Source organism: Fundulus heteroclitus, chromosome 18, assembly GCF_011125445.2.
Source record: "Fundulus heteroclitus isolate FHET01 chromosome 18, MU-UCD_Fhet_4.1, whole genome shotgun sequence".
Lineage (NCBI taxonomy): Eukaryota > Metazoa > Chordata > Actinopteri > Cyprinodontiformes > Fundulidae > Fundulus > Fundulus heteroclitus.
The window spans coordinates 18,642,277-18,665,566 of record NC_046378.1 but is presented as its reverse complement, the minus strand read 5'-3'; the positions used below and the strand labels follow the sequence as shown (position 1 = coordinate 18,665,566).

Sequence of the window (23,290 nt, the reverse complement as noted above, 5' to 3'; positions counted from 1 at the left end):
TTTTTAAAACAAAATATTTCATTCCCAGTGTTGGGATTGTGGGTCTTCCTGTTTAAGACCCACCATACTAACAGGTAACCCTAAAAAAAAAAGAGATAGGTGAAGAGGTCCTAAAGGAAATAATTTTTTATTGCAGTAGCATAATCCCACCCTGGCATTTTTAGATGAATTAAAATTTTGAATTTAAATTCATCGATTCAGCGTAGGAAAAACCCCACCTTAAGAAAAGTGTTTCGAGAAATCACGAGGAGCACCATCATTCACTGGCCTAACAAGTTTATTTTTTAAGACAAATTACTTTTTAACTTATTATTTTCATATTTTATTAGTTTCTGCAAACTTTTTTTCTATATAACTGGGGTATAAATATGACATGAGATGTTTTAACTATCCACTAAGCTGGAGGAGGACCCTTATTAGTCAGCAGGATGGTAAAGTGCTCTCCATCGCTCACTGTTACAGTACTGTGGAAAAGAATGGCATCTTTAACTCACCACATCTCAACAACAACCTTGAAGATTTTTTTTTGTGCCCGCCAGATGTTTGGAAGTAAAGTAAAAAGGCCTTTTTGTGTCGGACGATCACAAACGTAAATGTGGAGTATGCCAAGCTGCATTGGGGGACCTTAATATGAATTTCTCCCTCGCTGAATCGACATAATCAAATTAAACTCACAGTGAGATTTTCAGCGTCCGATGGCGTTGCTACTGCAATAAAAATGTATTTATTTTAAGGCTTTTTCCCCACATCTTTACCAGAGGCGTCTATCCAGGTGTCCTTTAAAAAGAGAGAGGGGAAAATGTGAGCTGCATGGTCCCGGCTCTCTGTTTGTGTCCGCAGTGACATCCCTTCATTCGTTTTCACTAACATCTCACTGTGCTTGGCGGGTTAGCTTTTAAAGTTTACACTTTATACATGTTAAGACACTGTGTCCACGCAATCCTGAATGTTTTATTCTGTTTTTCACCAACCGCAGTAATCTGCTCTGACACTGTGATTATTTCAACTTGCAGTGTCCACATTTAGTTCAACTCATGTGATTTAAAGCCTAAAGTTATTAGTGAGACAGTTTTGCTTATAAACTGCAAATGCCCTCTCTGGAAGGCTCTAGCATTAAAGTAATTTATGCAGAATCAAGACATCCTTTACTCAAAAGTGGTGACCGCATATTTGATTAGTATCATTGTAATTAACATAGGCAGGCAAAAATAATAAAAAAAAAAGAATGCACTTTGATTAACTTTGTTCTTATTTCTTTTTGTTCTTCTCATGGCGGCTGTGTGGGAAAAAAGGCGGTAGGTTCAACCCAACATTATATGTTTATTTACAGTCCCTGCGACGCTTTCATCATATAACTCCACCTTTTAATGTCACATTTAACACAACTCTGTTAACAGTTGCAGGTGGAGTTGTGCAGCCAGGTGGTAAGTGCTATGTAGAAATGTTTTCTGTTATTTGTAATGGCTTGTTTGGCTCTATGCCTATTTCAGCACATGTGTTGGTAAGAATATTTTGCATTAAATATAATAAAGGATTTTGTTTTCAACTTGTAAGCAAACGTTTATTTGATAAATCGTTTGCTTGGAGGAACGGGAGTGTCAGCACCCTCTAGTGGTTAGAGACGATAAATCTTCATGACTTTACCAAATATGTTGATTTTATTATGATCAGCTTATTGAGAATTTATTGATTGATTGTTTTAACGTGGTGTTAATAGCATGCGTGATTTTAATTTATTTCAACCTTGATTTCTCTTTTAGTTGACACAAGGGGACAAGTTCAACCTGGTAAATTGTTTGTTTTGCTTGTGTCTAGATTACAGTGGCTACTTGAGAGTGCATGTGATGAGAGGATTTATGCAGGAGTTGAATGTCTCTCATTAATTTAACCTGAATTTATCTGCAGAATCATCGCTGAGAATATTGTTAACTTATAATTTCCCCCTGCTGTTCAGATTCTTTTCTAATTTTGCACAATCTGATGCTGCTTGTCTGATTAAAATTCAGCGAGGTCACATTACATTTATGACCACTAGGGGGAGACAAAGACAATAAGCAGAGCTGCTGTCATTGTTCCTCTCTGTCTCCCTAATGATCCTGAACACTGTTGTTTTTCAGGTGCTGGAGGGAAACCGCCAAAGCCATACCTGCCAGGTAAATACAAGCCGAGTGGTTAATGGTTTGCTCATATGGTTGAACATTATTCTCTTATCTTTTATCTATTCATCAGCAGGAGAAAGATGTATGGTACAGATGCGGAATATAAGATGCATACGCTGTAACATACACACAAGTGGTTGCAGTGTTTATTTTATAAATTGCACTATATACATTTCAGCACAAGAACATTCTCAGTAGATGGTCAGTACACATATTTTGTGATTCCTCTTTAGCTTGCAGGCTGCGTTCCTCAGCACAAGCAGGTTCTGTCTAGACGACAAACGACCCCACCTGAATCGATAAAAAGCAGTTTGTGTAAAAGGAAATGCGACATCAGGTCTTTTTCAGCCCAATTAGACCTGAAACTGACTCAACACACTCATTAAGTTTCTCTCGCATCCACAGCTTCACAGTGTTGGGAAGTTTATGCATCGTAGCACTATTTTCCTTGCGCCATAGATTGAATGCTAATGTGAGGAAAATGTAAAATTAAAAACCAGATAGTATCAAGTTATAATAACTGAATGACACACGATGACAAGGAAGGAACACTCTCGGGTCGTTTTTGTAGTTCCACATACGTGGTTGTTTTATCCTTCAGGTATCCTGGCTTCTCTAAGTCAGCTATAAGGCTTCTTTGTTTCAGAAAAAAAAAAGTCCCAGTGTGGAAAAAGAAAGAGGGCATGGCTTCACAATGTTTAAAGGTGTACAATGGCTGAAAAACTATTGTTTATTTCTCAAGGCAAATCATATAAATTCATATAAAATCAGTATTGACCAACGTGTTGCAACCAAGTTTGATCTTGGTCAGGATCACAGTCTGGTTTGTTTACCAGCCGATCAATCAAACAGCCCTCCTCCCATCAGTAAATCCACTAATGTTAAAAAGGAAATCCTATCACATTTTGAATTTAAGTGAAAAAAAAAAACATGAAATTGTAAATAAAAGAAAAATACAAACAAGCTTAAATCTTGGCAATGATCCGGATAACTTGCACAGGCACAACAGGCACAGAAATTAAATATAACTTTTTTTTTATGAAAAATCAATACTTGATGCAATGTTTTGAGCTTAAAGAGCATATTTGTTTAATATTGTATTTGTTTAATTTTTTTGAATGAAAACATTAAACAGCAATGACAATTGATGCAAATTTAATGGACTGAATACAAATTAAATTGTTTTTTTTTTTTATTAAATTAAGAATCTGCCAAAAAAACAACAACAAAAAAAAAAAACAATAGAAAGTGCCTAGAAAAGAGGCTGCAGGCAGTAATGAAGACTACACCACATGTGATTTAAAATGTACCGTCAAGTCTTTACTTTTGGTCTCTGTTGTTCCAGGTGGCGGAGGATATCCCTACCCTTATGGAGGTGAGTTTTTTTAATGTTTCCTGTCAAACGCTCGTAGATGTGCTGGCAACGGCAACATTACGTCTGTATTCTCCGTGTTAGTTCCTTACGGTACCGGTGTCGGCGCCGTGCCTGGGCAGGGACCGGGAGCACAGCCCGGTGGGTCACCTACAGGTAAAGTTGTGCCTTTTTTCACTTGGTCTGTGTGAGAGTGTGGGAGGTTTTCACATTTCCCCTAAGAACAAGCAAGTGGTGTTAATTCACAAAGCATAAAGCGTTGCTGTGGTGTAAGTGTAGCCTCATGTTTCTCTGTGTTGTGTTCTGCAGTTGTGGGAGGCAGAGGAATCCCTCTGGCTGCAGGAGGCTATCCAAGTCAGTGCTCCTCAACACGTCGTTTACCCTTTCTGTGTCTTTATTTAAAAAAAAAAACAAGCAAAATTACTCCATTTGTATTCTAATATGATACAACATAGACACGGGTGAAACCAGACGTTCACATACACCATATCAAAAAAAGGCATTTAAGGCTTTCTTGTTTGTTTTCTCACATTCTGACTTCAGATCTGACCAAAACTTTCTTGTTTTTGGATCACAGAAAAAAAAAGAAAAAGAAAAAAAAGAAAGATAAACGGAAACAACTTTTGTCGACAACAGAAGTTTAAATGCACTAAGATTATGATGCCTTTAAACTATTTAGGAAAGCCCAGATGACGACACAGTGGCTTTTTAAGCTTGTGGTAACTTATTCACAACATTTGAGTTGAATGGAGGATTTTAATGGATTTTAAGGCAAAACCTCAAACACACTGCTTCCTTGTGTGACACGGAGATAATTGCGGATCTCCACAAGTCCAATTTATCACTGGGTGCAATTTTCAGATGCCCGAGGGTGCCACTTTCATCTTCTGATCATATGAAAGTATAAACAACAAGGGAAGATCCAGCCATCATACAGTTCACAGTTCTGTGATCAAGAAATAAACAGGATTTGGGGTAAAACTGCATGTCAAACCCAGAAGGAATGCAGACGGATTTGCGAAGATGCTGTCTGGAGCTGGTCAGAGAGCTTAATTATCCACAAGTCCTGAACAAACAGGAGCTGAAGGGCCGCTGAGAGAGCCGAAAAATCAGCATAAAAATGACAGATTAGAGTCTGTAAATACACTCTTGGACAAATACGTTAGTTTCTGGAGAGATCTCCTGTCTTCTCATGAAGCTAAAAATAAAGTCTTTAGTTATAACAACCATTGCTACAATTGGAGGAAAAAGGTCTGCAAGCCAGAAAAACACCATCCCAACTGTGAGGCGTAGCGGTGGCAGCAGTGTGGGTGTTTGGTGGCAGGAAGGACTGGGTAGATGTGTTTTCATACGGTGTACGCAAATATCTGGTTTCAACTGTGGATCGGTAAAGACCATCAAAACGTAACGTACCCGTTTTGCACAATCCTTAAAATCACCCTCTTCAGTTGCACACCTCTTTAATTTCTCTAGTGTGCTGGTTTTAATAACTGTACTGTATTTTTCCCTATCTTGTAAAGTTGCTCTTTGCTGCTGGTAGACCTGAATTTTCCCGCTGCGGTACAATTCAAGATCTTTCTATTCCTTTCCGATCTTTATGATCAGGATTAAAACGCGGTGTTGGTATAAAAAGGGAAGGAGCACTGAGATCTTAATACACAATGTTCCCCTGACTTTTAAACACAAACACAGCATTATTGTGCGGTCCAGTGCTCAGAGTGACAGTTGGTCAGGACGTGCCGTCACATCACACTTCCTGTGCAGGAAACCGGCCAACGAGCTGATAAAGTGACCAACAAGGAGCCGGTCTGCTGCTGTTTCAGTGCAGAAAATATCCGCGGCTTTTCTTGCCTTTCTGCAGTTGTTTCTGTATTCCTTCTTGGGTTTGTTAGCCTCTCTCTCAGGAGCTGTATCAAACCGTAATTTCTCTGATTTCCTGACCTCTGTGTTTCTGTGACAGCTGGACAGGGTGGAGCCGGTGGCGGAGTTAAACCACCTAAACCAGGTACCAGCCCTCACTCTGAACCCCTTATCTGTCCTGATCCCCCATTTAAAACACGCTAGAAGAGTTTCTTTGTTTATTTAATCACAACACTAGCAGTGAGAGGTCCAGTAACTAACCCTAAAAAGTCTGCAGAATCCAGCTCCTCCACAAACAGGAGTCCCAGCAGAGTTTATAAACCGTTAGGAGTTTGTAAACGGAGCAAGGAAACCACAGATAATTTCCTACTGGAGGCTGACGATTGTTGGTAATACGGAAGATAACATCACAGTTAGTTTTTTTTTTATCAACAAAAAAGGCTCTGTTGGAGCCCTGCCCAGACAAAAAAAAAGCTAATCTCATTTTGAAGAAGTCTCATGTGACCTTAAATGAACCATGTGGTCTAGTTAGAGCAGGGGTGTCATACACATGAACCACGGTCCGGCTCCGGCCCGCCGAACAATTAGTCCGGCCCGGTGGCTAAATGCATTATCATTATTCAACAAATTTAAAAAAACAATTTATTTTTTTCATCATGTCTGGCAATGTGGCAATAAGAATTTTTGTCTTAATGCCAAAAAGAGCTAATCAGATTTGACTTTCACAAGTGGAGCAGTACTGCTTTTACCATAGTGCTCTGCTTGATTTATGAATGTGAATAGTTTTATGATTCATGCGGGGAATATCTCAAATGATATGGACTCTACAATGGGAAAGTAGGAGAGGAAAGGAAGAACAAGAAGAAAAAACAAAAGGTAAAAGAGGAGATAAAAGGAAGAGAATGATAAAACAATTATTGAAAAAAACATGTTTACACTTGGTTTAATTGAAAATCTGCAGTTCCTATATTGTCCACGAGGGGCGCTGTGTTTTAATCAGCAGATGGTAGCACTGAGCTTAAGATGTGGAAAATTGATTTTAAATAATTTCTTAATTTTTATCTGTTTAATGTATTTTGTCATGCAGGACAGTGTTTTTAAGTTCTAAAAAATGTGAATAAATGTTTTTCAACATTGTCCAATCACTGTGATCATTTCTTATGCATAATGCACAAGTAAATGTTTAACTCAGTAAAAGTATTGTTGAAATTGCACATACTTTTCTTAAAAATGCTGAGGTTATTCATAATATATTGTGTAAAAGTGAAATGCATTTAATATAAAAAATCAATAACAAGGCCACTTTAATTAGTTCTATTTAATCTTGCAATGAGTTTACTCGTGTGGCCCTCTTGAGATTAAATTAGGCTGAATGCGGCCCCTAAACCAAAATGAGTTTGACACCCCTGAGTTAGAGAGAAAAAAAAACCAATGCTGTCCAAAATGTTGCCAAAAAGATGAATAGAATGAAAATGTTTCGGTAACAAAAAGATTCCTGCATTTGCTCTCTTGTGTTACGTCTGACCAGGTTACGGTAGCCTTGGAGGAGGAGGCGTTTATCAGCCAGGTGAGGGCCGCGTTAACCAGGAGGAACACACGATCTCAGATGTTCCGTTAAACATAGACCAGCTGTGCAAGCGGATGCTATTCAGTGAACGGATGTTTTCCTTTTATCCAGCTTTACATTTCTAAATTTAAATGCTGGCAAAAGAAGTTTCCAACCCGCTGAGGTCTGTTTTGAATCTGGAGTTGCAGGTGGCGGCGGGACAGGCCTGGGACCTGGAGGAGTCGGAGGCGGACAGTACCCCGCTGCTGCTAAAGCTGCTAAATACGGTACAACCAATTAGCACACAGAGACACGGGGTTAAAGAGGAAACACTTGGCATTGCATTTTATAAGACGTGTGTTTATTTCATACAAGTATCACATAAACGTTGATTTTGTTTTTTTATGTAGAAGACAATTTAAAAAAAGACAGTTTAAAAGCGACGTAAAGTTGCTTTTAAACTGTCTTCTACAACTGTCTTTAAAGCGTCTGTCCTTTGCTTTTTTTTAGGCGTTCCATCAGGAGTAGGACCAGGAGTTCAATCAGGTACGCTGTTACTCACTCTGTGGTGTGAGCATTTATGCAGCATCTTTAATGCGCCGTTATATAGCGTAAGATACTGACGACATGAAAAGGTATTTATTTACCTTCATCTGTGTCCTTTTTTTTTTTCTCGGTCTAACAACAAACTTTATGTGACAAACCAACTTTCTGGTCTGCATAGTTGTGAAGTGGAGGGAACATGCAGGGTTGTTATTCAGCTCTACCTGAATCAATACTTTGTCAAACCATATTTCTAATGCAACTGCAGTTGCAAGGTTTTCAGTATGTGTCTCTACCAGGTTTGCGCAGGTATAGATAAAAATGTTGTCCATTCATTGTTTAAAAAATGGGCAACTTAAACGTCAGAGTTGATGGGAAGCGTCTCTGGATGAATTTTCAGGTCTTGCCACATATTTCTAATTAGAGACACTTTGACTAGACCTTTCTAACACATCAAAATCTTTGATCTAAACCCCTCCGGAGTACTTCTGCTGTTGCCCGACTGGACGGTCAAAGTTTTTTTATTGCGTGCCATTTGCTGGATTCCCCTGCATTTAACTCCTTCCATCTGACCAGCTTCCATGTGCACCTCTGAAGAAAAGTCTGCCAGCAGCAGGATGACGCCTTCACCGTGCCTCATTGTGGTGATGAGATGAATAGGGTGATGTGGGAGGATGGTTTTCTGCTGCACAAAGCGTTTTTTTTTTTAACACTCCGGTGTTGGTTTTCATCTGCTTCATTCGCTATGCCTCCTATGTGACTTGTGGAAAACTACAAACGGGGCTCTCAAGGCTTTCTTCTAACAATGGCTTCCTTTTCTCCACTCTGCCATGAAAGCCAGATTTCTGGGACGCATGGCTAGTAGTCGTCCAGGGGACAGATTCTCTCATCTGAGCTGCGGATCATTACAGCTCCTCCAGAGATACCATGCAGCTTTTGGCTGCTTGTCTGCTTAGTACCTCTACTGCTTGGTCTGTTAGTTCTGGTGGGCGGATATATCTTGGTAGCCTGGCTGGTTTGGTAAACTCTTTCGCTGACTTCTGTTGGTGCTCCTGGCTTTTATATAGCGGTATCAGAGTAAAAGAGACTGAATAACAATGCATGCCTCAAACTTCAGGTAGTATTTGTGAAAGAGATTTGGAAATCATGAATCATTCTCCTTCCACTTGACAATGCCTACTCTTGTGTTGCTTTGTTACATAAAATCCCCTCCAAATACATGCCAGCTTGGCAGTGTAGCATGGCACAATTGTGAAGAAATGTAAAATGGTGAGGAATGCTTTTGCACGGCCCGCTCTAGTAGCTGTTGTTCCTCGGCGCTCCAGTGATGAATGAGTGTAATCACCCAGCAGCAGCCGGCAGCACAGCCTCCTCATGTGTCCCCACAGACTGCGTACAAGCTCGTCACAAATAGATGTGTCCCTAATCTGTCTCTCAGAGGTCAAAGGCACGTTTGCCTGTGGTGCAGATGGTGCAAATAATTTTTTTAGGAAGCTGCCCCACATAACTAGGACATATATATATTATCAAATTCAGTAAATTCAAAAGCAACAAGGACAAACTGTGCTACCTACTGCTTGTGTTCCTCTGAACTGATTGTTGCCGTTTTCATTTACAACCAGAACGCGATCGATTTCTTTGGCATTTAAACCCATTTTTTTTTCTCCCAGCCATGTATTTATTGTGTTGTCTGGTTGCACTCTGATGTCTCACCTTCACAACAAAACCCCGCCAGTAATTACCTTTTTAACCCCGCAGGTGTGGTTCCTGGTTATAATGGAGGATATCCCCAGCAGTACTACCCAGGTACGTGGCTGGTGATAAACATGTGCATTTCTCCAGCTTATTATAATTCCTCCTATGTAGCAAAGGAAGAAGAAACCACAAGTTTAAAAATATTTACTGGGGCTATTAGATTAAAAACATTTAATTTGCTTCACTCCTCCTCTGTTTTGCCATTTTCATTCATTCTTATACCATATTTGGCACATTTATGGTCTGACCGGTCCATGTAAGAAGTGCAGTTATTATCTGTATCTTTGTTGTTCAGCTCCATCATTTGGCAACTTATTACTGGAAGATGTTTCATCTGGTGGATGTGTGACATAAATGAAGTCAATTCTTGCTGTGCTTCACTTTTAATTTAAAACTGTGCTATTTTGATCCACAAAGATCATGTTATTCATAAACCAGACAATGCTTTATTTGTGTTTTCTGTTCAAACAGAAGTAAATTACCTTAGAAACAGGAATGGATGACATTTTCATCTGCAGGACTGAAAATGTCATCCTCTGCAAAGCCCTCTGCAAAAAAGCGTTAGATGTTGTTTCTGCAAGCTTTTTACTCCTGTCACGTTGTGTATGCGCCTTGCTCTTATATAACATACAAAGCTGCAGAACTGCAAGTAAATAATGATCTTCTAAGACATGTGAGAATATTTTTGAGAATGATCTAATGACATTTGCAACTCAAAGCTGCCATGTAGACCACAAATATACTCCACGGCTATAAAAGATACATGACTGCTACTCAGATATTGTGGCAATGCCCCTTTATTGACATTACAGGTCTAACAATACAATCTGCAGACTCTCAGTCTGTGCTGCTTAATTCTGTTAGTATTTATTGGACTAGTTGTGAGCGCTAATGGACTGTGTCCGGAGAATCAAAATGTTATGTGATTATTAGCTACTGGGGGTGGATTGTGGCAGAATGCATATCCTACATCCCAATAACTATATACTGTACAAAACAGTGGGACTTCACAAGCTGCATACGTATTTCATAAAGGGTGACAATGTCTGACATTTCACGAAGTTATTTATGTTTAAGCTCACTTAAAGTTAGATATTATATATAGAATACGAAGGAGAAGATAAGAACCTCAATGATCTTCTGTAGCATCTCTTTATGCAAAAGGTCAAAAGTGGTTGTTGCTTCTTTGTTTGTTTGTTGTTATTTTTTGCATTAATGCCTCAGTGATTTTGTTCCTGGGTTTCATTACAGACCTTAACAGTGTTGTCTTCTTTTACTCTGTTTTTTTTGCGTACCAAATAAAATCAGATTCAAGCTGACCCCCATTTTTTCATCTTCCCATGTTTTTTTTTTTTATTCTTATTGTGCCAGCATCTGTGGTGGAACCTAACTTGTTTCAGCTCGTATAAAAGGGGACATAAAAGATAAGAAAAGAAGACAAGAAGTTCCTTTATTGTCCCACAATGGGGAAATCCAGGTGTGGCAGAAGCAAAGATGCTGACAAAGTTACACAAAATTAATAACAATCAAAAAAAATGAAAAAACAACAAGCTTTTTCTGATCTAAAGTTAATCCTAAAGAAACAACAAAAATAAATTGAAAGTAAGTACTAAAGTAAATATTGTACAATTATTGATAATACTCAGGTAAAAATAGGATGAAACATTCAAGTTTAACAGTGGGGGAAAAAACCTTCAACCTGTTTACAGAACTAAGATAATATAATAAGCAATATGTGTGATAGTAGCAGCATCTTGAAGCAGCTATGGTGTGTGCATGTTTACCTTGGCATCTGGGATTATGTCCTGCAAAATCCACTTTTTTAGCTCTTAAATACATTTTGTTGTGTACTTGGAGTCTTTAGGAGTGCAGGAAGGTTGAATGTAGTCTCTCCAGGAGCTGTGTAGATAACTTTATTTACTATTATCTTTAGGTCATATTTTTCAAGCAGTTCAGTTTTCTCTGTTTCCTATTGCAAATTATTTTTTTATTTTTTTTACGATAACGCCATAGTATTTGCTGCAGAGCTGCTAAACAAGGTCAAGGACTTCTGGCTTACCAATTTTGCAAATCCATCATTTTTATTTTTTGCTATGATTTTGTAGTCCAAGCTCAACAATGGCGAAGCTACAAATGGATGAGTCAAAATGTTCTGCTGTTGGGTGTATTAACCCACACAAGGTTTAGTGGAACGCTCTGCGACCACTGCGAGGGGTCGGGGTATGAAGTGCTTTCTTTAGATTTAAAGAGACAGCACCAAAACGAGTTGCTCTCAGACGAATCTCAGAACAGCGGTTAAAAAAAGGGGGAACGTGATTCAGACCAAAACATTGCAGTTACACTTCATAAAGACCACAACTGAATGATTTCAATATGAAAAGGAAGAACTGAAAATCATGACATGTCCCCTTTAAGTCTGTAATGCTAATACTTGTTTTTTTTATGTTGTTTAGGTCAATACCCACAAGCCCAACTGACCCCACAACAAGGTACCAAATATCACCACCTTGCTGCACATTTAATTACAGCTTCTTATGGATGTGTCCGTTTGAAAAAGGGTGTGTCAGTGGAGCTGGTACAGAAAGGACAGAATGCATAATGATCTTTATTTTTCTGAGCACGGATGCCAATTCAAATGGGTTTTTACAAGCAGCTCAGGGATGATGACAGCTATGAAATGTACCAAACTATTTGTGAGGAAATCTGTCACCAAAATTATGTACACGAGAAATTAAGATATTTCAAAACTGTTAAACAATGAATGGTGACAGCCACGTTCATGAACATCTATTTAATAGGTCTTAAAATAACCCATTTGTGTGTGATATTTAAACAGATGTACAGTTTAAATTAAAAAAATTAATTATCTGCTGCTCAGAAAGGCAAATGATCTGTGTGTGGAAACAAACAAAATGTTAAACACCTGATTTATAATAAAATGGTGACAAAACAATTAATTTGGTGCAGAAAAAAGTTCTAGCTCTAGAATAAAGGACGTTGTTTGTTGCTTTTGTTGTTTTGCAGCCAAGGCAGCAAAGTACGGTGCGTTGCAGGGCTTCCTTGGTGGTGGAGGAGGAGGAGCAGGAGGAGGTGGGTTCTACCGAGGTGGGTCAGAGTCTCTGTTCAAATGTTTTAACAAGCCTAGAAAACAAAAGTTTTTTTTAGTGCTGCAGCAAAAATATCAAAATTAAAGGAGAAAAAAAATATATCAACGTTTATATATTGAATGCTGAAAAAAAAACATAAGATCATATTGTGTCACACTTATTATGTGCTATTAGATAATTGTAACTTAAGCATTTTCTGTAATTTACAATTTGACTTTTTAAGTTGATCAGTGTCTAGAAACTTTTAGTTAGTAATCCAAGCTTCATCACTGTTTCTATTTGCTACTCTTAAAAATACGAAAGACAAAAGAACATGGCATTCTGGTTAGGAAAATGAGTGTTCATCTCAATAAGGCCCTGTGCTAAAGACGTTTCTTGAAACTGAGAAGTTTAGTTGTTTTTCTACCACAGCGGTGTGTGTTTTCTTTGAAAAGACACGATCTGAGACTTTTTGAAAAGGTCTTGATCTCCGTTGTTGTGTACACATGAAAAGGGGAATCTGCTTGTACCCCTGGCACATGTAAAGCATGAATTAGTGATGCCGCCTTTTTAAGCACGCGCATTTTGAGTTTCGTTTCATGTCGCCTACAAGTGGAACGGCTCGGAAATTACACTATTTAATGTTTCTACTAGTGTGTTGTGCCCAGAGATCGTAAATAAAAGGTCCTGTGGATGTGTTAACAGAAACAAAACAAAAAATATTTAAAAAATGCACAAGGCCTTGGTTAGAGAAAGGCTACAGACTCTATAAGAGAGAACCACACTGTAAAAAAAAAAAGAGGTTGGCAGAACTCAAAATTTAAAGGCAACAAATTTCAGGAATATTTTAAGTTTAAGGCGTCAACTTAACTATTTCAGTTTTGCTTTTGAGTTTGCCAAACTTTGAATTTTATGTTTTTGTAACTTGGAATCCTGAATTATTGTCAATGTATATGAAAGTAGCAGTGATTATTGTACAAACTATGAATCTGTAATTTCTTCCTTAGACAAAATTATGCTTTTTATTTGGCCCTTATTGTCCTTCAGTGGAGACATTTTTCATCCACATTATAACCCAGCACTTTTTATTTCAGGGACAGTAACAGTCTTAGTGTTCAACCAGTGACCTTTGCAGTAAATGCCCTGCTCTCTAACCACTAGACCACCATTACCAGCTACAAATCCTGACCTCTGGTAACTTAAATGTGAGTTGTATAACTTTAAACTCCAGAAATAAATGAGAGGCCATATTGTCATGTACAGAAAGTACAACAAAATTAAATTTTGTACAATTTTTATTGTTAAAATCGAACATTAAAAGAACACTCAGCCTCTAACTCAAAAGCCAACTCCAAAAGTTGTTTTTTCCACATTTCATAACAAAAGCATGACATTTTTCACAAGTTGAAATATCCTACAAATTAAAGGTATAAATACTGACAACTCACTCAATAATGTTAAGGATTACAACTACCTTGGTTCCCTGAGCTGACTTAAATTATTGTCCCTATATGTCACACTTACTTTTTCAGGTTTTCACAACTGAAAATAGTTTTTCAGCCCAAAAAAAGGATGTTGTTTTTTATTAGTGCATCTAAGGAGACTGTGCAAAGAAAAATGGCCAAAGGTTCCTTTCTTTTTATGCTCTAATCTAAAATTTTATAGGAGAGCACCAAGGCGTCCTGTTAGCTAAAGCGTTTTGTACAAAGGATTATTAACAGCACTGTCAAGTTGTGCCTTTAATTTGTGCAGCTTCCTCACTTGAAAGGATCGGAAGAGATCACGCAGATTTAAACAGCTGGGTTCTACTCAAAGACCGACAAGATTCCCTTTTTCTTCTTCTCTTTATTTTTGATTATGCTTGAAGACAGGTGATCAAAACAATTGGTCTCGATGCAGGTAAAAAACCTTAAAGAAAACCAACAAATAACAAAATTACAAAATCATGTAAAGAACTTCAGTCAATTTATATTTTACAAGAAAACAACCTGATATTAAACCTTAAAGAAATGTAAATTCCTTTACTTGTATCCCATCAATAAATTCATTCATCTCTGCATTATTTTAGAGGATATTACACATGCTATTTTAAAAACCGTATAAAGCAAACAACAAACAAATGAAGTACAAACTGCATCAGCTGAGCAATCAGCCCCGTGGCTAAGCTAATGCTAACTGCTAACAGTCTGGGAGCTTTAACAGGTACTGATCCATCACAGAATGTGTGATCTTCCTTACCGGCTGCCACTCTGCTTGGTTGTAATCGTCTCCCAGGTCTCTGCACAGGCTTTTTACAAAGACTGCTTTTAAATGATGCCAGCCAGTCACTTACTTCAGTTTTCTTGTTTAGTTGCCAGTGCAGTGGATGTGCGTCGCCTTTTATGGTCCGTGTGAAACACAAGGTCCCGCCTCATCCAGCAACCAGTTCCGGCTTGCTGAAAATTATTATTTTTTTTTTTTTTTTTTTTTTTTTTTTTTTTTTCCTAGTTTTAAACTTCACACCTCCCACTCGATCTTTCCAAGAAGCGCAGGGAAGATCGCTCAGTTCATCTCACTAGGTAGATTCTTGCTTCTCTCCAATCTGATTCTTGAGCTGTTCCTCCACAGGTAATAGGATGACGAGCCGTCTCACATCCCTATGAAGGATGGTGCCTTTGTCTTTTCCTCCAGTCACTCGAGAGACAGACTTCTGCTTGGGAGCCCGTACCACGGGAACGCAGTAGCTGGGGACAATCTTGATGTAGACATCTCTTACAATACCTTTAGTATCAGGATTGGTGCTGACGACTCTGCCAAGTGTGAACTGACCCCTCAGTGCATTCTGGTCACTTAACCAGACAATATCTCCAACAGCTACATTTCTTTGTGCAGTATGCCACTTGCTCCTTACAAACAGGTTTGGCCCAGCGAGTTGTCTCCAGCTCCTCCAGAACTTGGTCACTGCAGATTGCATTGCTCCGAGCCGCTTGAATGAGTAACTAGAAAAATCAAAGGTTTTAACATCTCCACATTGAGATGCTCTGCCAAGTAAGAGACTGTTGGGTGTAATGTACTCGATACTGTCCTCCTGACTCTGCACTCTAGCATCTATTGGTCGTTCATTTGCAAGATTGGCTGCAATGTATAGGGTTGTGTGAAACTCACTATAGCTGAGTCCAGATTCTGGGCCAAGACTTTGGAATGCTCTCTTCACGATGCCGACAGCTGCTTCAGCGGCCCCATTCCTGTGTGGCGAGTCAGCAGGAAGGACATTCCACACCCACTCTGTTCCATTTCTTGTTGCAGCCTCCTCCAGATGTACTTTGTCTTGGTTGTCCAGGTACCTGTACAGTTCTTCTAAAACTGGTTTTGCACCAATAAAATTTGTGCCTGGATCAGACCAGATCTTCTGTGGGTGCCCCCTGATAGCAGTGAATCTCTGATATGCCAGGAGGAAACTCTCAGTTGATAACGAACTTGCCAATTCAGTGTGGATAGCTCTGCTAGCCATACAGCAAAAGACGACTCCCCAGACCTTTTGTGTCACTCTCTTTTTGATGTCGTCTCTCACACGATAAGGTCCGAAAAGGTCAACTGAAGTGAACTCAAAAGGAGCAGCAGGCTCAGTTCTTTCAGGTGGCAAATCTCCCATGACTTGTTGACATTTCTTTGCTCTTTCTTTCCGACAAACTATGCAGCTGTTGACAACCTTCTGGGCTAGCCTTCTTGCCCTTACGACCCAGGCTTTCTGTCTCATCTTGAGCAAGGTTCCAGCAATTCCATCGTGCCCATTTTTGTGGGCTTCCCAGGCCAACAATGTGGACATCCAAGCATCATAAGGCAGGATGGGAACAGCATTTTTATCCTCTCTGAAGATCTGTACTCTTCCTCCACAGACTAATAACCCAGACTCTTGGTCACGATAAACCACCAGTCTGTCTGTGGTAGTGCTTGGAAAAATCACACCCTTTTGAGCGGTAAGAAATACATCTCTTAAAGCGTCTTCTCGTTCTCTTACTGAGATAACTCCTGCTAACTGGACAGCCTCCCACTTTGGATCACCTGCAGCTGGATTTCCACTGATGAACCTCTTCGCTGCTCTCCAGATCCAGGCAACTACCTTGATCAAGCGTGTCAGACTGCTGAAGCGCCTGACATTCACAAGGTTATGTAGCATTGCAGGAGGTCTCCGCTTCTCTGTAGGAACCTGGTTTTGACATTGTGCTAGTTCGCCATTCAGTTTTTTCTCTCTTGCCCTGGCCCTTGTCATTGCAGCAACAAATGCTTTCTTCTGCAACTTGTTGATGTTGTCTCTTGCTACAGCTGCAAGGTTCTTGGCTGATTTAATTGGCCATTCTTCTACAGGAGATCTTAAAAAAGGAGGTCCATCTTGCCATTCAGAACCAATATCAAGATTTTTAGGACTAGCTCCCCTGGTGATTACATCAGCAATGTTCTGGTGACCAGAAATCCACCACCAGTCATGGATCCTTGAATTGCCTTGTATCTCTCCAACTCTATTGGCAACAAAGGTCTGAAAGCCATAACTCTCCCTTTGAATTGCACCAAGGACCGTCTGGCTATCAGTGAAATGATACCACTGCTCTACAGAAATATGGCTGTTTTGTTCAAAATACTTCTTTAGCCGTGATGCAAACACTGCTCCACATATTTCTGCCTTGACAGCATCGCCTTTTTGATCTAAAGGAGTTAGCTTGGCCTTTGACTCTACCAGCCGGATGATTGGGCCTTGGTCTGACTCCCATCTCAGATATAGCACTGCTCCATAAGCTTGTTCGCTGCCATCTGAAAATGTTATAGCAATAGGACCACTATGACTGATGCCGAGTGGAGTCAGTGCTCTGGTGAACTTTACTTTGCCAAGCTGAACATACTCCTCGAAGAGCTTAATGGCATCCTCTCTTAGGCCTTCTGACAGTGCCATATCCCAGGTATCTTTCACTTGGCTACTTGTGTTCTTCATCTCTTGGAAGGCTTTTCTCACCAAGATAGCTCCCTTTTGCTTTAGAGGAACTACCAAGCCAACTGGATCATACAGTCCCGACACCTGGCTAAGAAGGTCTCGCCTTGTCAAAGGGGATGGAGTTTGGGCTCTGACCTGCTCCAGCAGGAGGTCTTGTCCAAGCCGAATTTTCTTTTTCCTTTTTGAAAAATTTATCGCAACCATCATGTACAATTGGTCCTCTTCTACAATGTAGCCCAAGCCCAGTGCCTTGTTATCTTCATCCCGCATTTGGTTTGGTAAGATCATGTTTATCGTTTTTCCCTTCTCACTACTGTACTCTTTCCTCCCACTTTGCCCAGAAAAAATCCAAGGTTTGAGTTCAAATCCTCCAGCCTTTAGGATCTCCTCCACATTTGTCGTTATTTCCTTCAGCCGGTCAGGATCATTGTGAGAGGTAAGAATGTCATCGACGTAGCTGTCTTGTTGGAGAACTCGCTGTTCCTCTTTGAGGTGAGTGAAGGGTGGTAAGTTTGCAGTCTCCCTCATAGCCAATTGCGCAATACACCCTGCTGGCTTGTCCCCAATATTGACTCTTGTGATTGCGTAATCCCCTATTTCCTCATTTTCTGTGTCACGCCAAAGGAATCTGTGCAGATGTACTTCTCTCTCATCCAGCCATACTGGATTGTACATCTTCTTTATGTCTCCCAACGCAGCATGAATTCCTCCTCGAAACCGAAGCAGGACGGCACGGATCTGGTTGAGAACATCTGGCCCTTTCATGAGCAGATCATTCATACTCAAGCCTTTGAACTTTTGACTACTATTCCATACGAGTCTAACGGGGGTTGTTACTGAATGTGGATTGGGAGCAATGAGGTGACTTACATACCATACAGGCCCATTCCACTTAACCATGGAGTCTTCACTTAACTTAACTGCAGCTCCTCTCATTAGCATGTCATGCACTTGTGCGGTGTAGGCCGCTTTCCACTCAGGATCTCTGGCTAGTTGTCTCTCAGTTCTGAGGTATGTGGCTTCAACTGCCCTCCTGTTTGGTAAGGATGTTGGCTCTTCCAACCATGGATACTTGGCATGCCAATGAGGTTCCGCTGTGTGGCTGTCTCCTGTGACATAGGTGAGGCCCCCTCTTACCACCTCCAGCTCTCTTTCCTCTGCAAGAGTCATTTCCTTGCCGCCTGGTTGACAGTTCCCACAGCGACACCCTCCACATTTAGGGTCGCAGGCAGCACCGATGCTGTCCCATCTCCACCAGTCTAGGAAGTCTCTGTTCGAAGCTGCTGTCCTTGATGCCTGGGGATGGGTGGAATTGCAGCTGCCTGATGGAGGCTGGTCTTGGCATGGTACCTTGTGGATTATTTCCTCATATTTTACTGCAGCAGCCCTCATGGACCTTGCAAAATGTGTCTTGCTCATATGGGCTGACATTGTAAACTCCTCAAAAAGTTCTGGATGAGTTCCTCCAACTACTTTTCCAAGAGGCCCGTCCCACAACACAAGGTCCCCCACAACTTTGATTCTTTGAGGAGCCAGCTGACCTTCACGATGGCTGATGAGAAGGCTTATTTCTCTAGGTCTCACGAGGTCATCCAGTGGTACTTCAGGGAACAATTTATGGAGCTGATTTGACGTCACATGCTTGTGAACATCTGCAATTGTGTCGAGGCCGTAACAAACCAACTGGTGGGACTTCAAGGTACCTTTGGCAGTTTTCACTCTAATCTTCAGTAGGTACCGCTTTGTCTCAACATGAACCTTCATCCCTCCGACCCCATGGACGACAAGTGTAATTTCCTCGCTTCTGAGGTTCAGCCTACTTGCAGCTTTATGGGTTATGTAATTTGTGTCCGATGCCAAATCAATCAAAGTCCCAATTTTTTGCCCAGCATTAGCTGTAACTTTAAGAAGCATCATTAGGACTGGAAGTTCTTGCAGCCCACTATCAAACAAGAGGTTCAGTTGGTCTTTTACAGTGTTTAAAGCTCTGGCTGCAGTGTTTGAAAACACATCTCTACACTGCTTTGCTAGTTCAGGTGACAGTTTCTTAAGGAAATCCTCCTGATCTTCGGTTCTGGCACCCTTATTTTCCTCTGGACCAACCTTGCTTCTCCTCTGAGCAGCATTGATTTTCTTTCCTTCAGCATTTGGACACAGATGGTAATGATGCTCAGGATAGCCTCCACCCCTGCAGCTCTGATTCCTGCACAAAAACCCAGATTTACAACAAGAGTCCTCATCATGAACCTCTAGACATTTCCTGCATGCTCCCAGCTTTCTTACAGCCGCATTCCTCTCAGAAATCGTTAACGTCCGGAACTGCTTACAAAAGTAAAGCCTTTTTCTGTGCTTTGTGTCGCCGCAGACAATGCAGCCTGTATACTCACTGCTTCCTTTAACTGTCTTGGTTCTGGCATACCTCGGTTCCATTCTGGTTTCCCTCCTGCTTGGCTCCTCCTCCCTCAAATAAGCAAGCTGCTCATAAATGCTCTCTTGCTCTTTTAGAAACGCCAACAGGTTGTCAAACCTGCTCTCTGGTGTCACAGAATTTCTCTTGTCTGCTGCGTACACAAGCCACTCCTTTTTGAGGGTCTCCGGAAGCTTGCTCTCAATTGACCTGGTTACGAGAGGGTTCTTGATGGCGCCAGTGTCTCCTAGATCACTCAGGTCTTTTAGGGCTTTCTCCACAACCTGGATTAATTCTACAATCCTTCTTGGCTGATTACCCCTGACAGCCGGGACACTTTGCAGCTCTTCCACTATTTCAATGGCAATGACAGTCCGGTTCCCATATCGGTTCTCAAGAACACGGAAAATGTCATCCGCGGTGTTGTAGGACGTAAGGCGAAGATCTTTTATCAGTTTTTCCTCAAGACTATCAAGTAGCTGGACTTTCTTGACCCCTGCCGAACCAGTTGGTTCTCCTTGTTTTTGGAGAGCCTCCCAATCACTTTTCCATCTAAAGAAATCCCGTTTATTTCCACTAAACCTCGGGAGAGCTGTTGGTTTTAATTTAATAGCTGGCAGTGGATAATTAGAATAAATCCCTATTTCGGCTTGTCTTTGATCATCCACTTTTATCTTTGTCTGTATAAACTCAGCGGTCCTAGAAACTAACCTGGGAACATAGCAGTCAATCCCCCTCAGCTTGTCCTGAATAACCTTCTGAGCATCTTGAGGAATCCATCTTTTCCACCGGCTATGAACCTCTTTCGCAGTGTTTACAAGCTCTTTAAGATGGTTGAGGATAAAGATGTATGCTTCCTTTTCTACATCTGGTCGGAAAGCAGCAGCACGCTCACATTCAGTCTCTGCTATCTGGATTGCCATTGACACTTCAGCTTCCCCAAAGCTGCTCCACAGAGTGTTTTGGATTAAGCTTTTGACTTCTTTTAATCTCCCTTCACACTCACTTACAGTGTTTTCAAGGTCCGCTTGTTGGTGTTCAGGTACTACAGCCTCATCGTTGCCCAGCTCTGAGCCCTTCTCTGCCTCTAGTTGAGCAATGATGCCAGACTCCAAATCATCATTTGCAGTCATAACTTTTTCAGCATCCAAGCCAAGTTTGTTGAAACTGTCCTTAAGTTCCTCTTCTGACATGTCCATATGATTTCGCTTTATGCTGTTGACAAGACGAGAGAATGACCTCTTTGCTGTGGTTCTCTCCACCTTTAACTGCTCAATAGATTTCCCAGCAGTTTGATCTGCCATCTTTGGGACACAGGGTTTTAAGGTGTGAGCAATCCACAGCCGGTTTTTTACTGTCAAGTTGTGCCTTTAATTTGTGCAGCTTCCTCACTTGAAAGGATCGGAAGAGATCACGCAGATTTAAACAGCTGGGTTCTACTCAAAGACCGACAAGATTCCCTTTTTCTTCTTCTCTTTATTTTTGATTATGCTTGAAGACAGGTGATCAAAACAATTGGTCTCGATGCAGGTAAAAAACCTTAAAGAAAACCAACAAATAACAAAATTACAAAATCATGTAAAGAACTTCAGTCAATTTATATTTTACAAGAAAACAACCTGATATTAAACCTTAAAGAAATGTAAATTCCTTTACTTGTATCCCATCAATAAATTCATTCATCTCTGCATTATTTTAGAGGATATTACACATGCTATTTTAAAAACCGTATAAAGCAAACAACAAACAAATGAAGTACAAACTGCATCAGCTGAGCAATCAGCCCCGTGGCTAAGCTAATGCTAACTGCTAACAGTCTGGGAGCTTTAACAGGTACTGATCCATCACAGAATGTGTGATCTTCCTTACCGGCTGCCACTCTGCTTGGTTGTAATCGTCTCCCAGGTCTCTGCACAGGCTTTTTACAAAGACTGCTTTTAAATGATGCCAGCCAGTCACTTACTTCAGTTTTCTTGTTTAGTTGCCAGTGCAGTGGATGTGCGTCGCCTTTTATGGTCCGTGTGAAACACAAGGTCCCGCCTCATCCAGCAACCAGTTCCGGCTTGCTGAAAATTATTATTATTATTATTTTTTTTTTTTTTTTTTTTTTTTTTTTTTTTTTTTTCCTAGTTTTAAACTTCACAAGCACAGTTTCCAATAATTATGATACTGATGATTTGCTATAGTGGTGTTTTTTTTTTATCTTGAACTAATAAGGTCCTAACATGATTGATAATTTGACATGGTCTTAACAATTAAACCTGTTGCGATGTCCCCCATAGGTGGCACTGCGGGATGCCAGGGTAAATACTGTGGGAGGAGGAAGTAGATGGTCTCCAGATCCAGTGACCTCAAGAAACCATGGTGCTACTGCATGATCTAGAATGTACATTTTATATGCAAACAAAGCCCGATTAGACAACCTGTAAAGATGTTTGTTGTTGCTTTACTTGACTTCAATGTCTGTTTTTCTACAAACCCACCGACCCAGAATTTTGTACATGTTCTGTTGTGAACATATGTTATAGATAGTGCCTTTACATAATCATGTTATGTGTTCCAGTTAATCAGCTTTAACTCAGAAGTTAGAAATGTTTTGGGTCATTACGTGTTGCAGCGTTTGATTTCGTGTGGGTGCGTGTTGTGATGATCAGTCTGACCTTTTTGTTTTAATCCCCCTAAACGAGTGGATCCGTCTCACCTGTCCGCAGCGAGCTTATCGTCTCTTATGGGGAGCGTTGATTTGGTCAAAGCTCGCCCATATATACTGATTAAATCTGGCCAATCTCTGCGCCCTGTTTCCTCCGCTGCTATTTTTAGCCACGCTGAGTGTAAAGCGACAGAAGCTGGCTCAGGCCAACCCATCTGCTCTCTGAGATTTTGCTGATTCCTGTCGCTGCGCAGCGAAGTCTTCTCAGCACTTTCTGATCTTTGAGGAACAGAAAGCTGAACACAGTCAAAAAACTCCTTTTTCTGCTTTTCTGGAGGGGAAAAGCATTTAGTTCGAAGTAGACCTTAGTCTGGTGTGTTCTTTATGTTTGGTCGAATGTTGAGTGTGTAGTCTCATTTATTTTTGCCTGTTATAAGGGGTTCGGACTCATAGCTGTATCTTTATCAGGAAAGCATTAAACAAGAACAATCCTTTTGCATTTATCCTCTGTTACTAATTATTATTACAGGCTTTGTTTAATGGGGGAGGATGTGTGTTTATGTGAGGCATAAAATCCTCTTGTTTATTTACTTGAGCTGCTTTTTATCAAGGCTTTATTGACCAAAGGTTTCTGAGTGCTGTTGCCAGCGTGACCGCATCTCTCCACGTGTAACTATGTACTGTATTTTTAACTAATTCTGATGTTAGCCGGCTTCTGTTCCTTCATCCGGGGCTGCCTGAGAACTGTCTTTGAGCCTCGCCAGGTCGGACCCTTTCATAAGTGGCGTGGGATGCGCTTCATCTTTATTTAAAACTGTTTTTAGAAGGAGGAACGCTGTGGTTTTGCACTTTTTTTTTAAATGATCCCCACGACACATGCGACTCGATCCCAGACGTCCTGGCAATGTCTTTGCTTTAACAGATAACAGAATAAAATGTGTTTAAAGAA

At 40.5% G+C, this 23,290-nt stretch overlaps 1 protein-coding gene across 1 annotated transcript in view; it reads left to right on the top strand.

The window, feature by feature from the left end:
• Nucleotides 1–23,290, top strand: part of elna (elastin a) — an 88,998-nt gene extending 65,708 nt beyond the window's left edge. Inside the window, exons 35-48 of the mRNA XM_036150135.1 lie at nucleotides 1,398–1,424; nucleotides 1,761–1,787; nucleotides 2,118–2,153; nucleotides 3,505–3,534; nucleotides 3,616–3,687; nucleotides 3,841–3,885; nucleotides 5,492–5,536; nucleotides 6,920–6,958; nucleotides 7,147–7,224; nucleotides 7,448–7,483; nucleotides 9,239–9,286; nucleotides 11,689–11,724; nucleotides 12,260–12,340; nucleotides 21,974–23,290. Coding sequence (XP_036006028.1) covers nucleotides 1,398–1,424; nucleotides 1,761–1,787; nucleotides 2,118–2,153; nucleotides 3,505–3,534; nucleotides 3,616–3,687; nucleotides 3,841–3,885; nucleotides 5,492–5,536; nucleotides 6,920–6,958; nucleotides 7,147–7,224; nucleotides 7,448–7,483; nucleotides 9,239–9,286; nucleotides 11,689–11,724; nucleotides 12,260–12,340; nucleotides 21,974–22,020 — 647 coding nt within the window. The 3' untranslated portion in view covers nucleotides 22,021–23,290. The remainder of the gene's footprint in view (nucleotides 1–1,397; nucleotides 1,425–1,760; nucleotides 1,788–2,117; nucleotides 2,154–3,504; nucleotides 3,535–3,615; nucleotides 3,688–3,840; nucleotides 3,886–5,491; nucleotides 5,537–6,919; nucleotides 6,959–7,146; nucleotides 7,225–7,447; nucleotides 7,484–9,238; nucleotides 9,287–11,688; nucleotides 11,725–12,259; nucleotides 12,341–21,973) is intronic.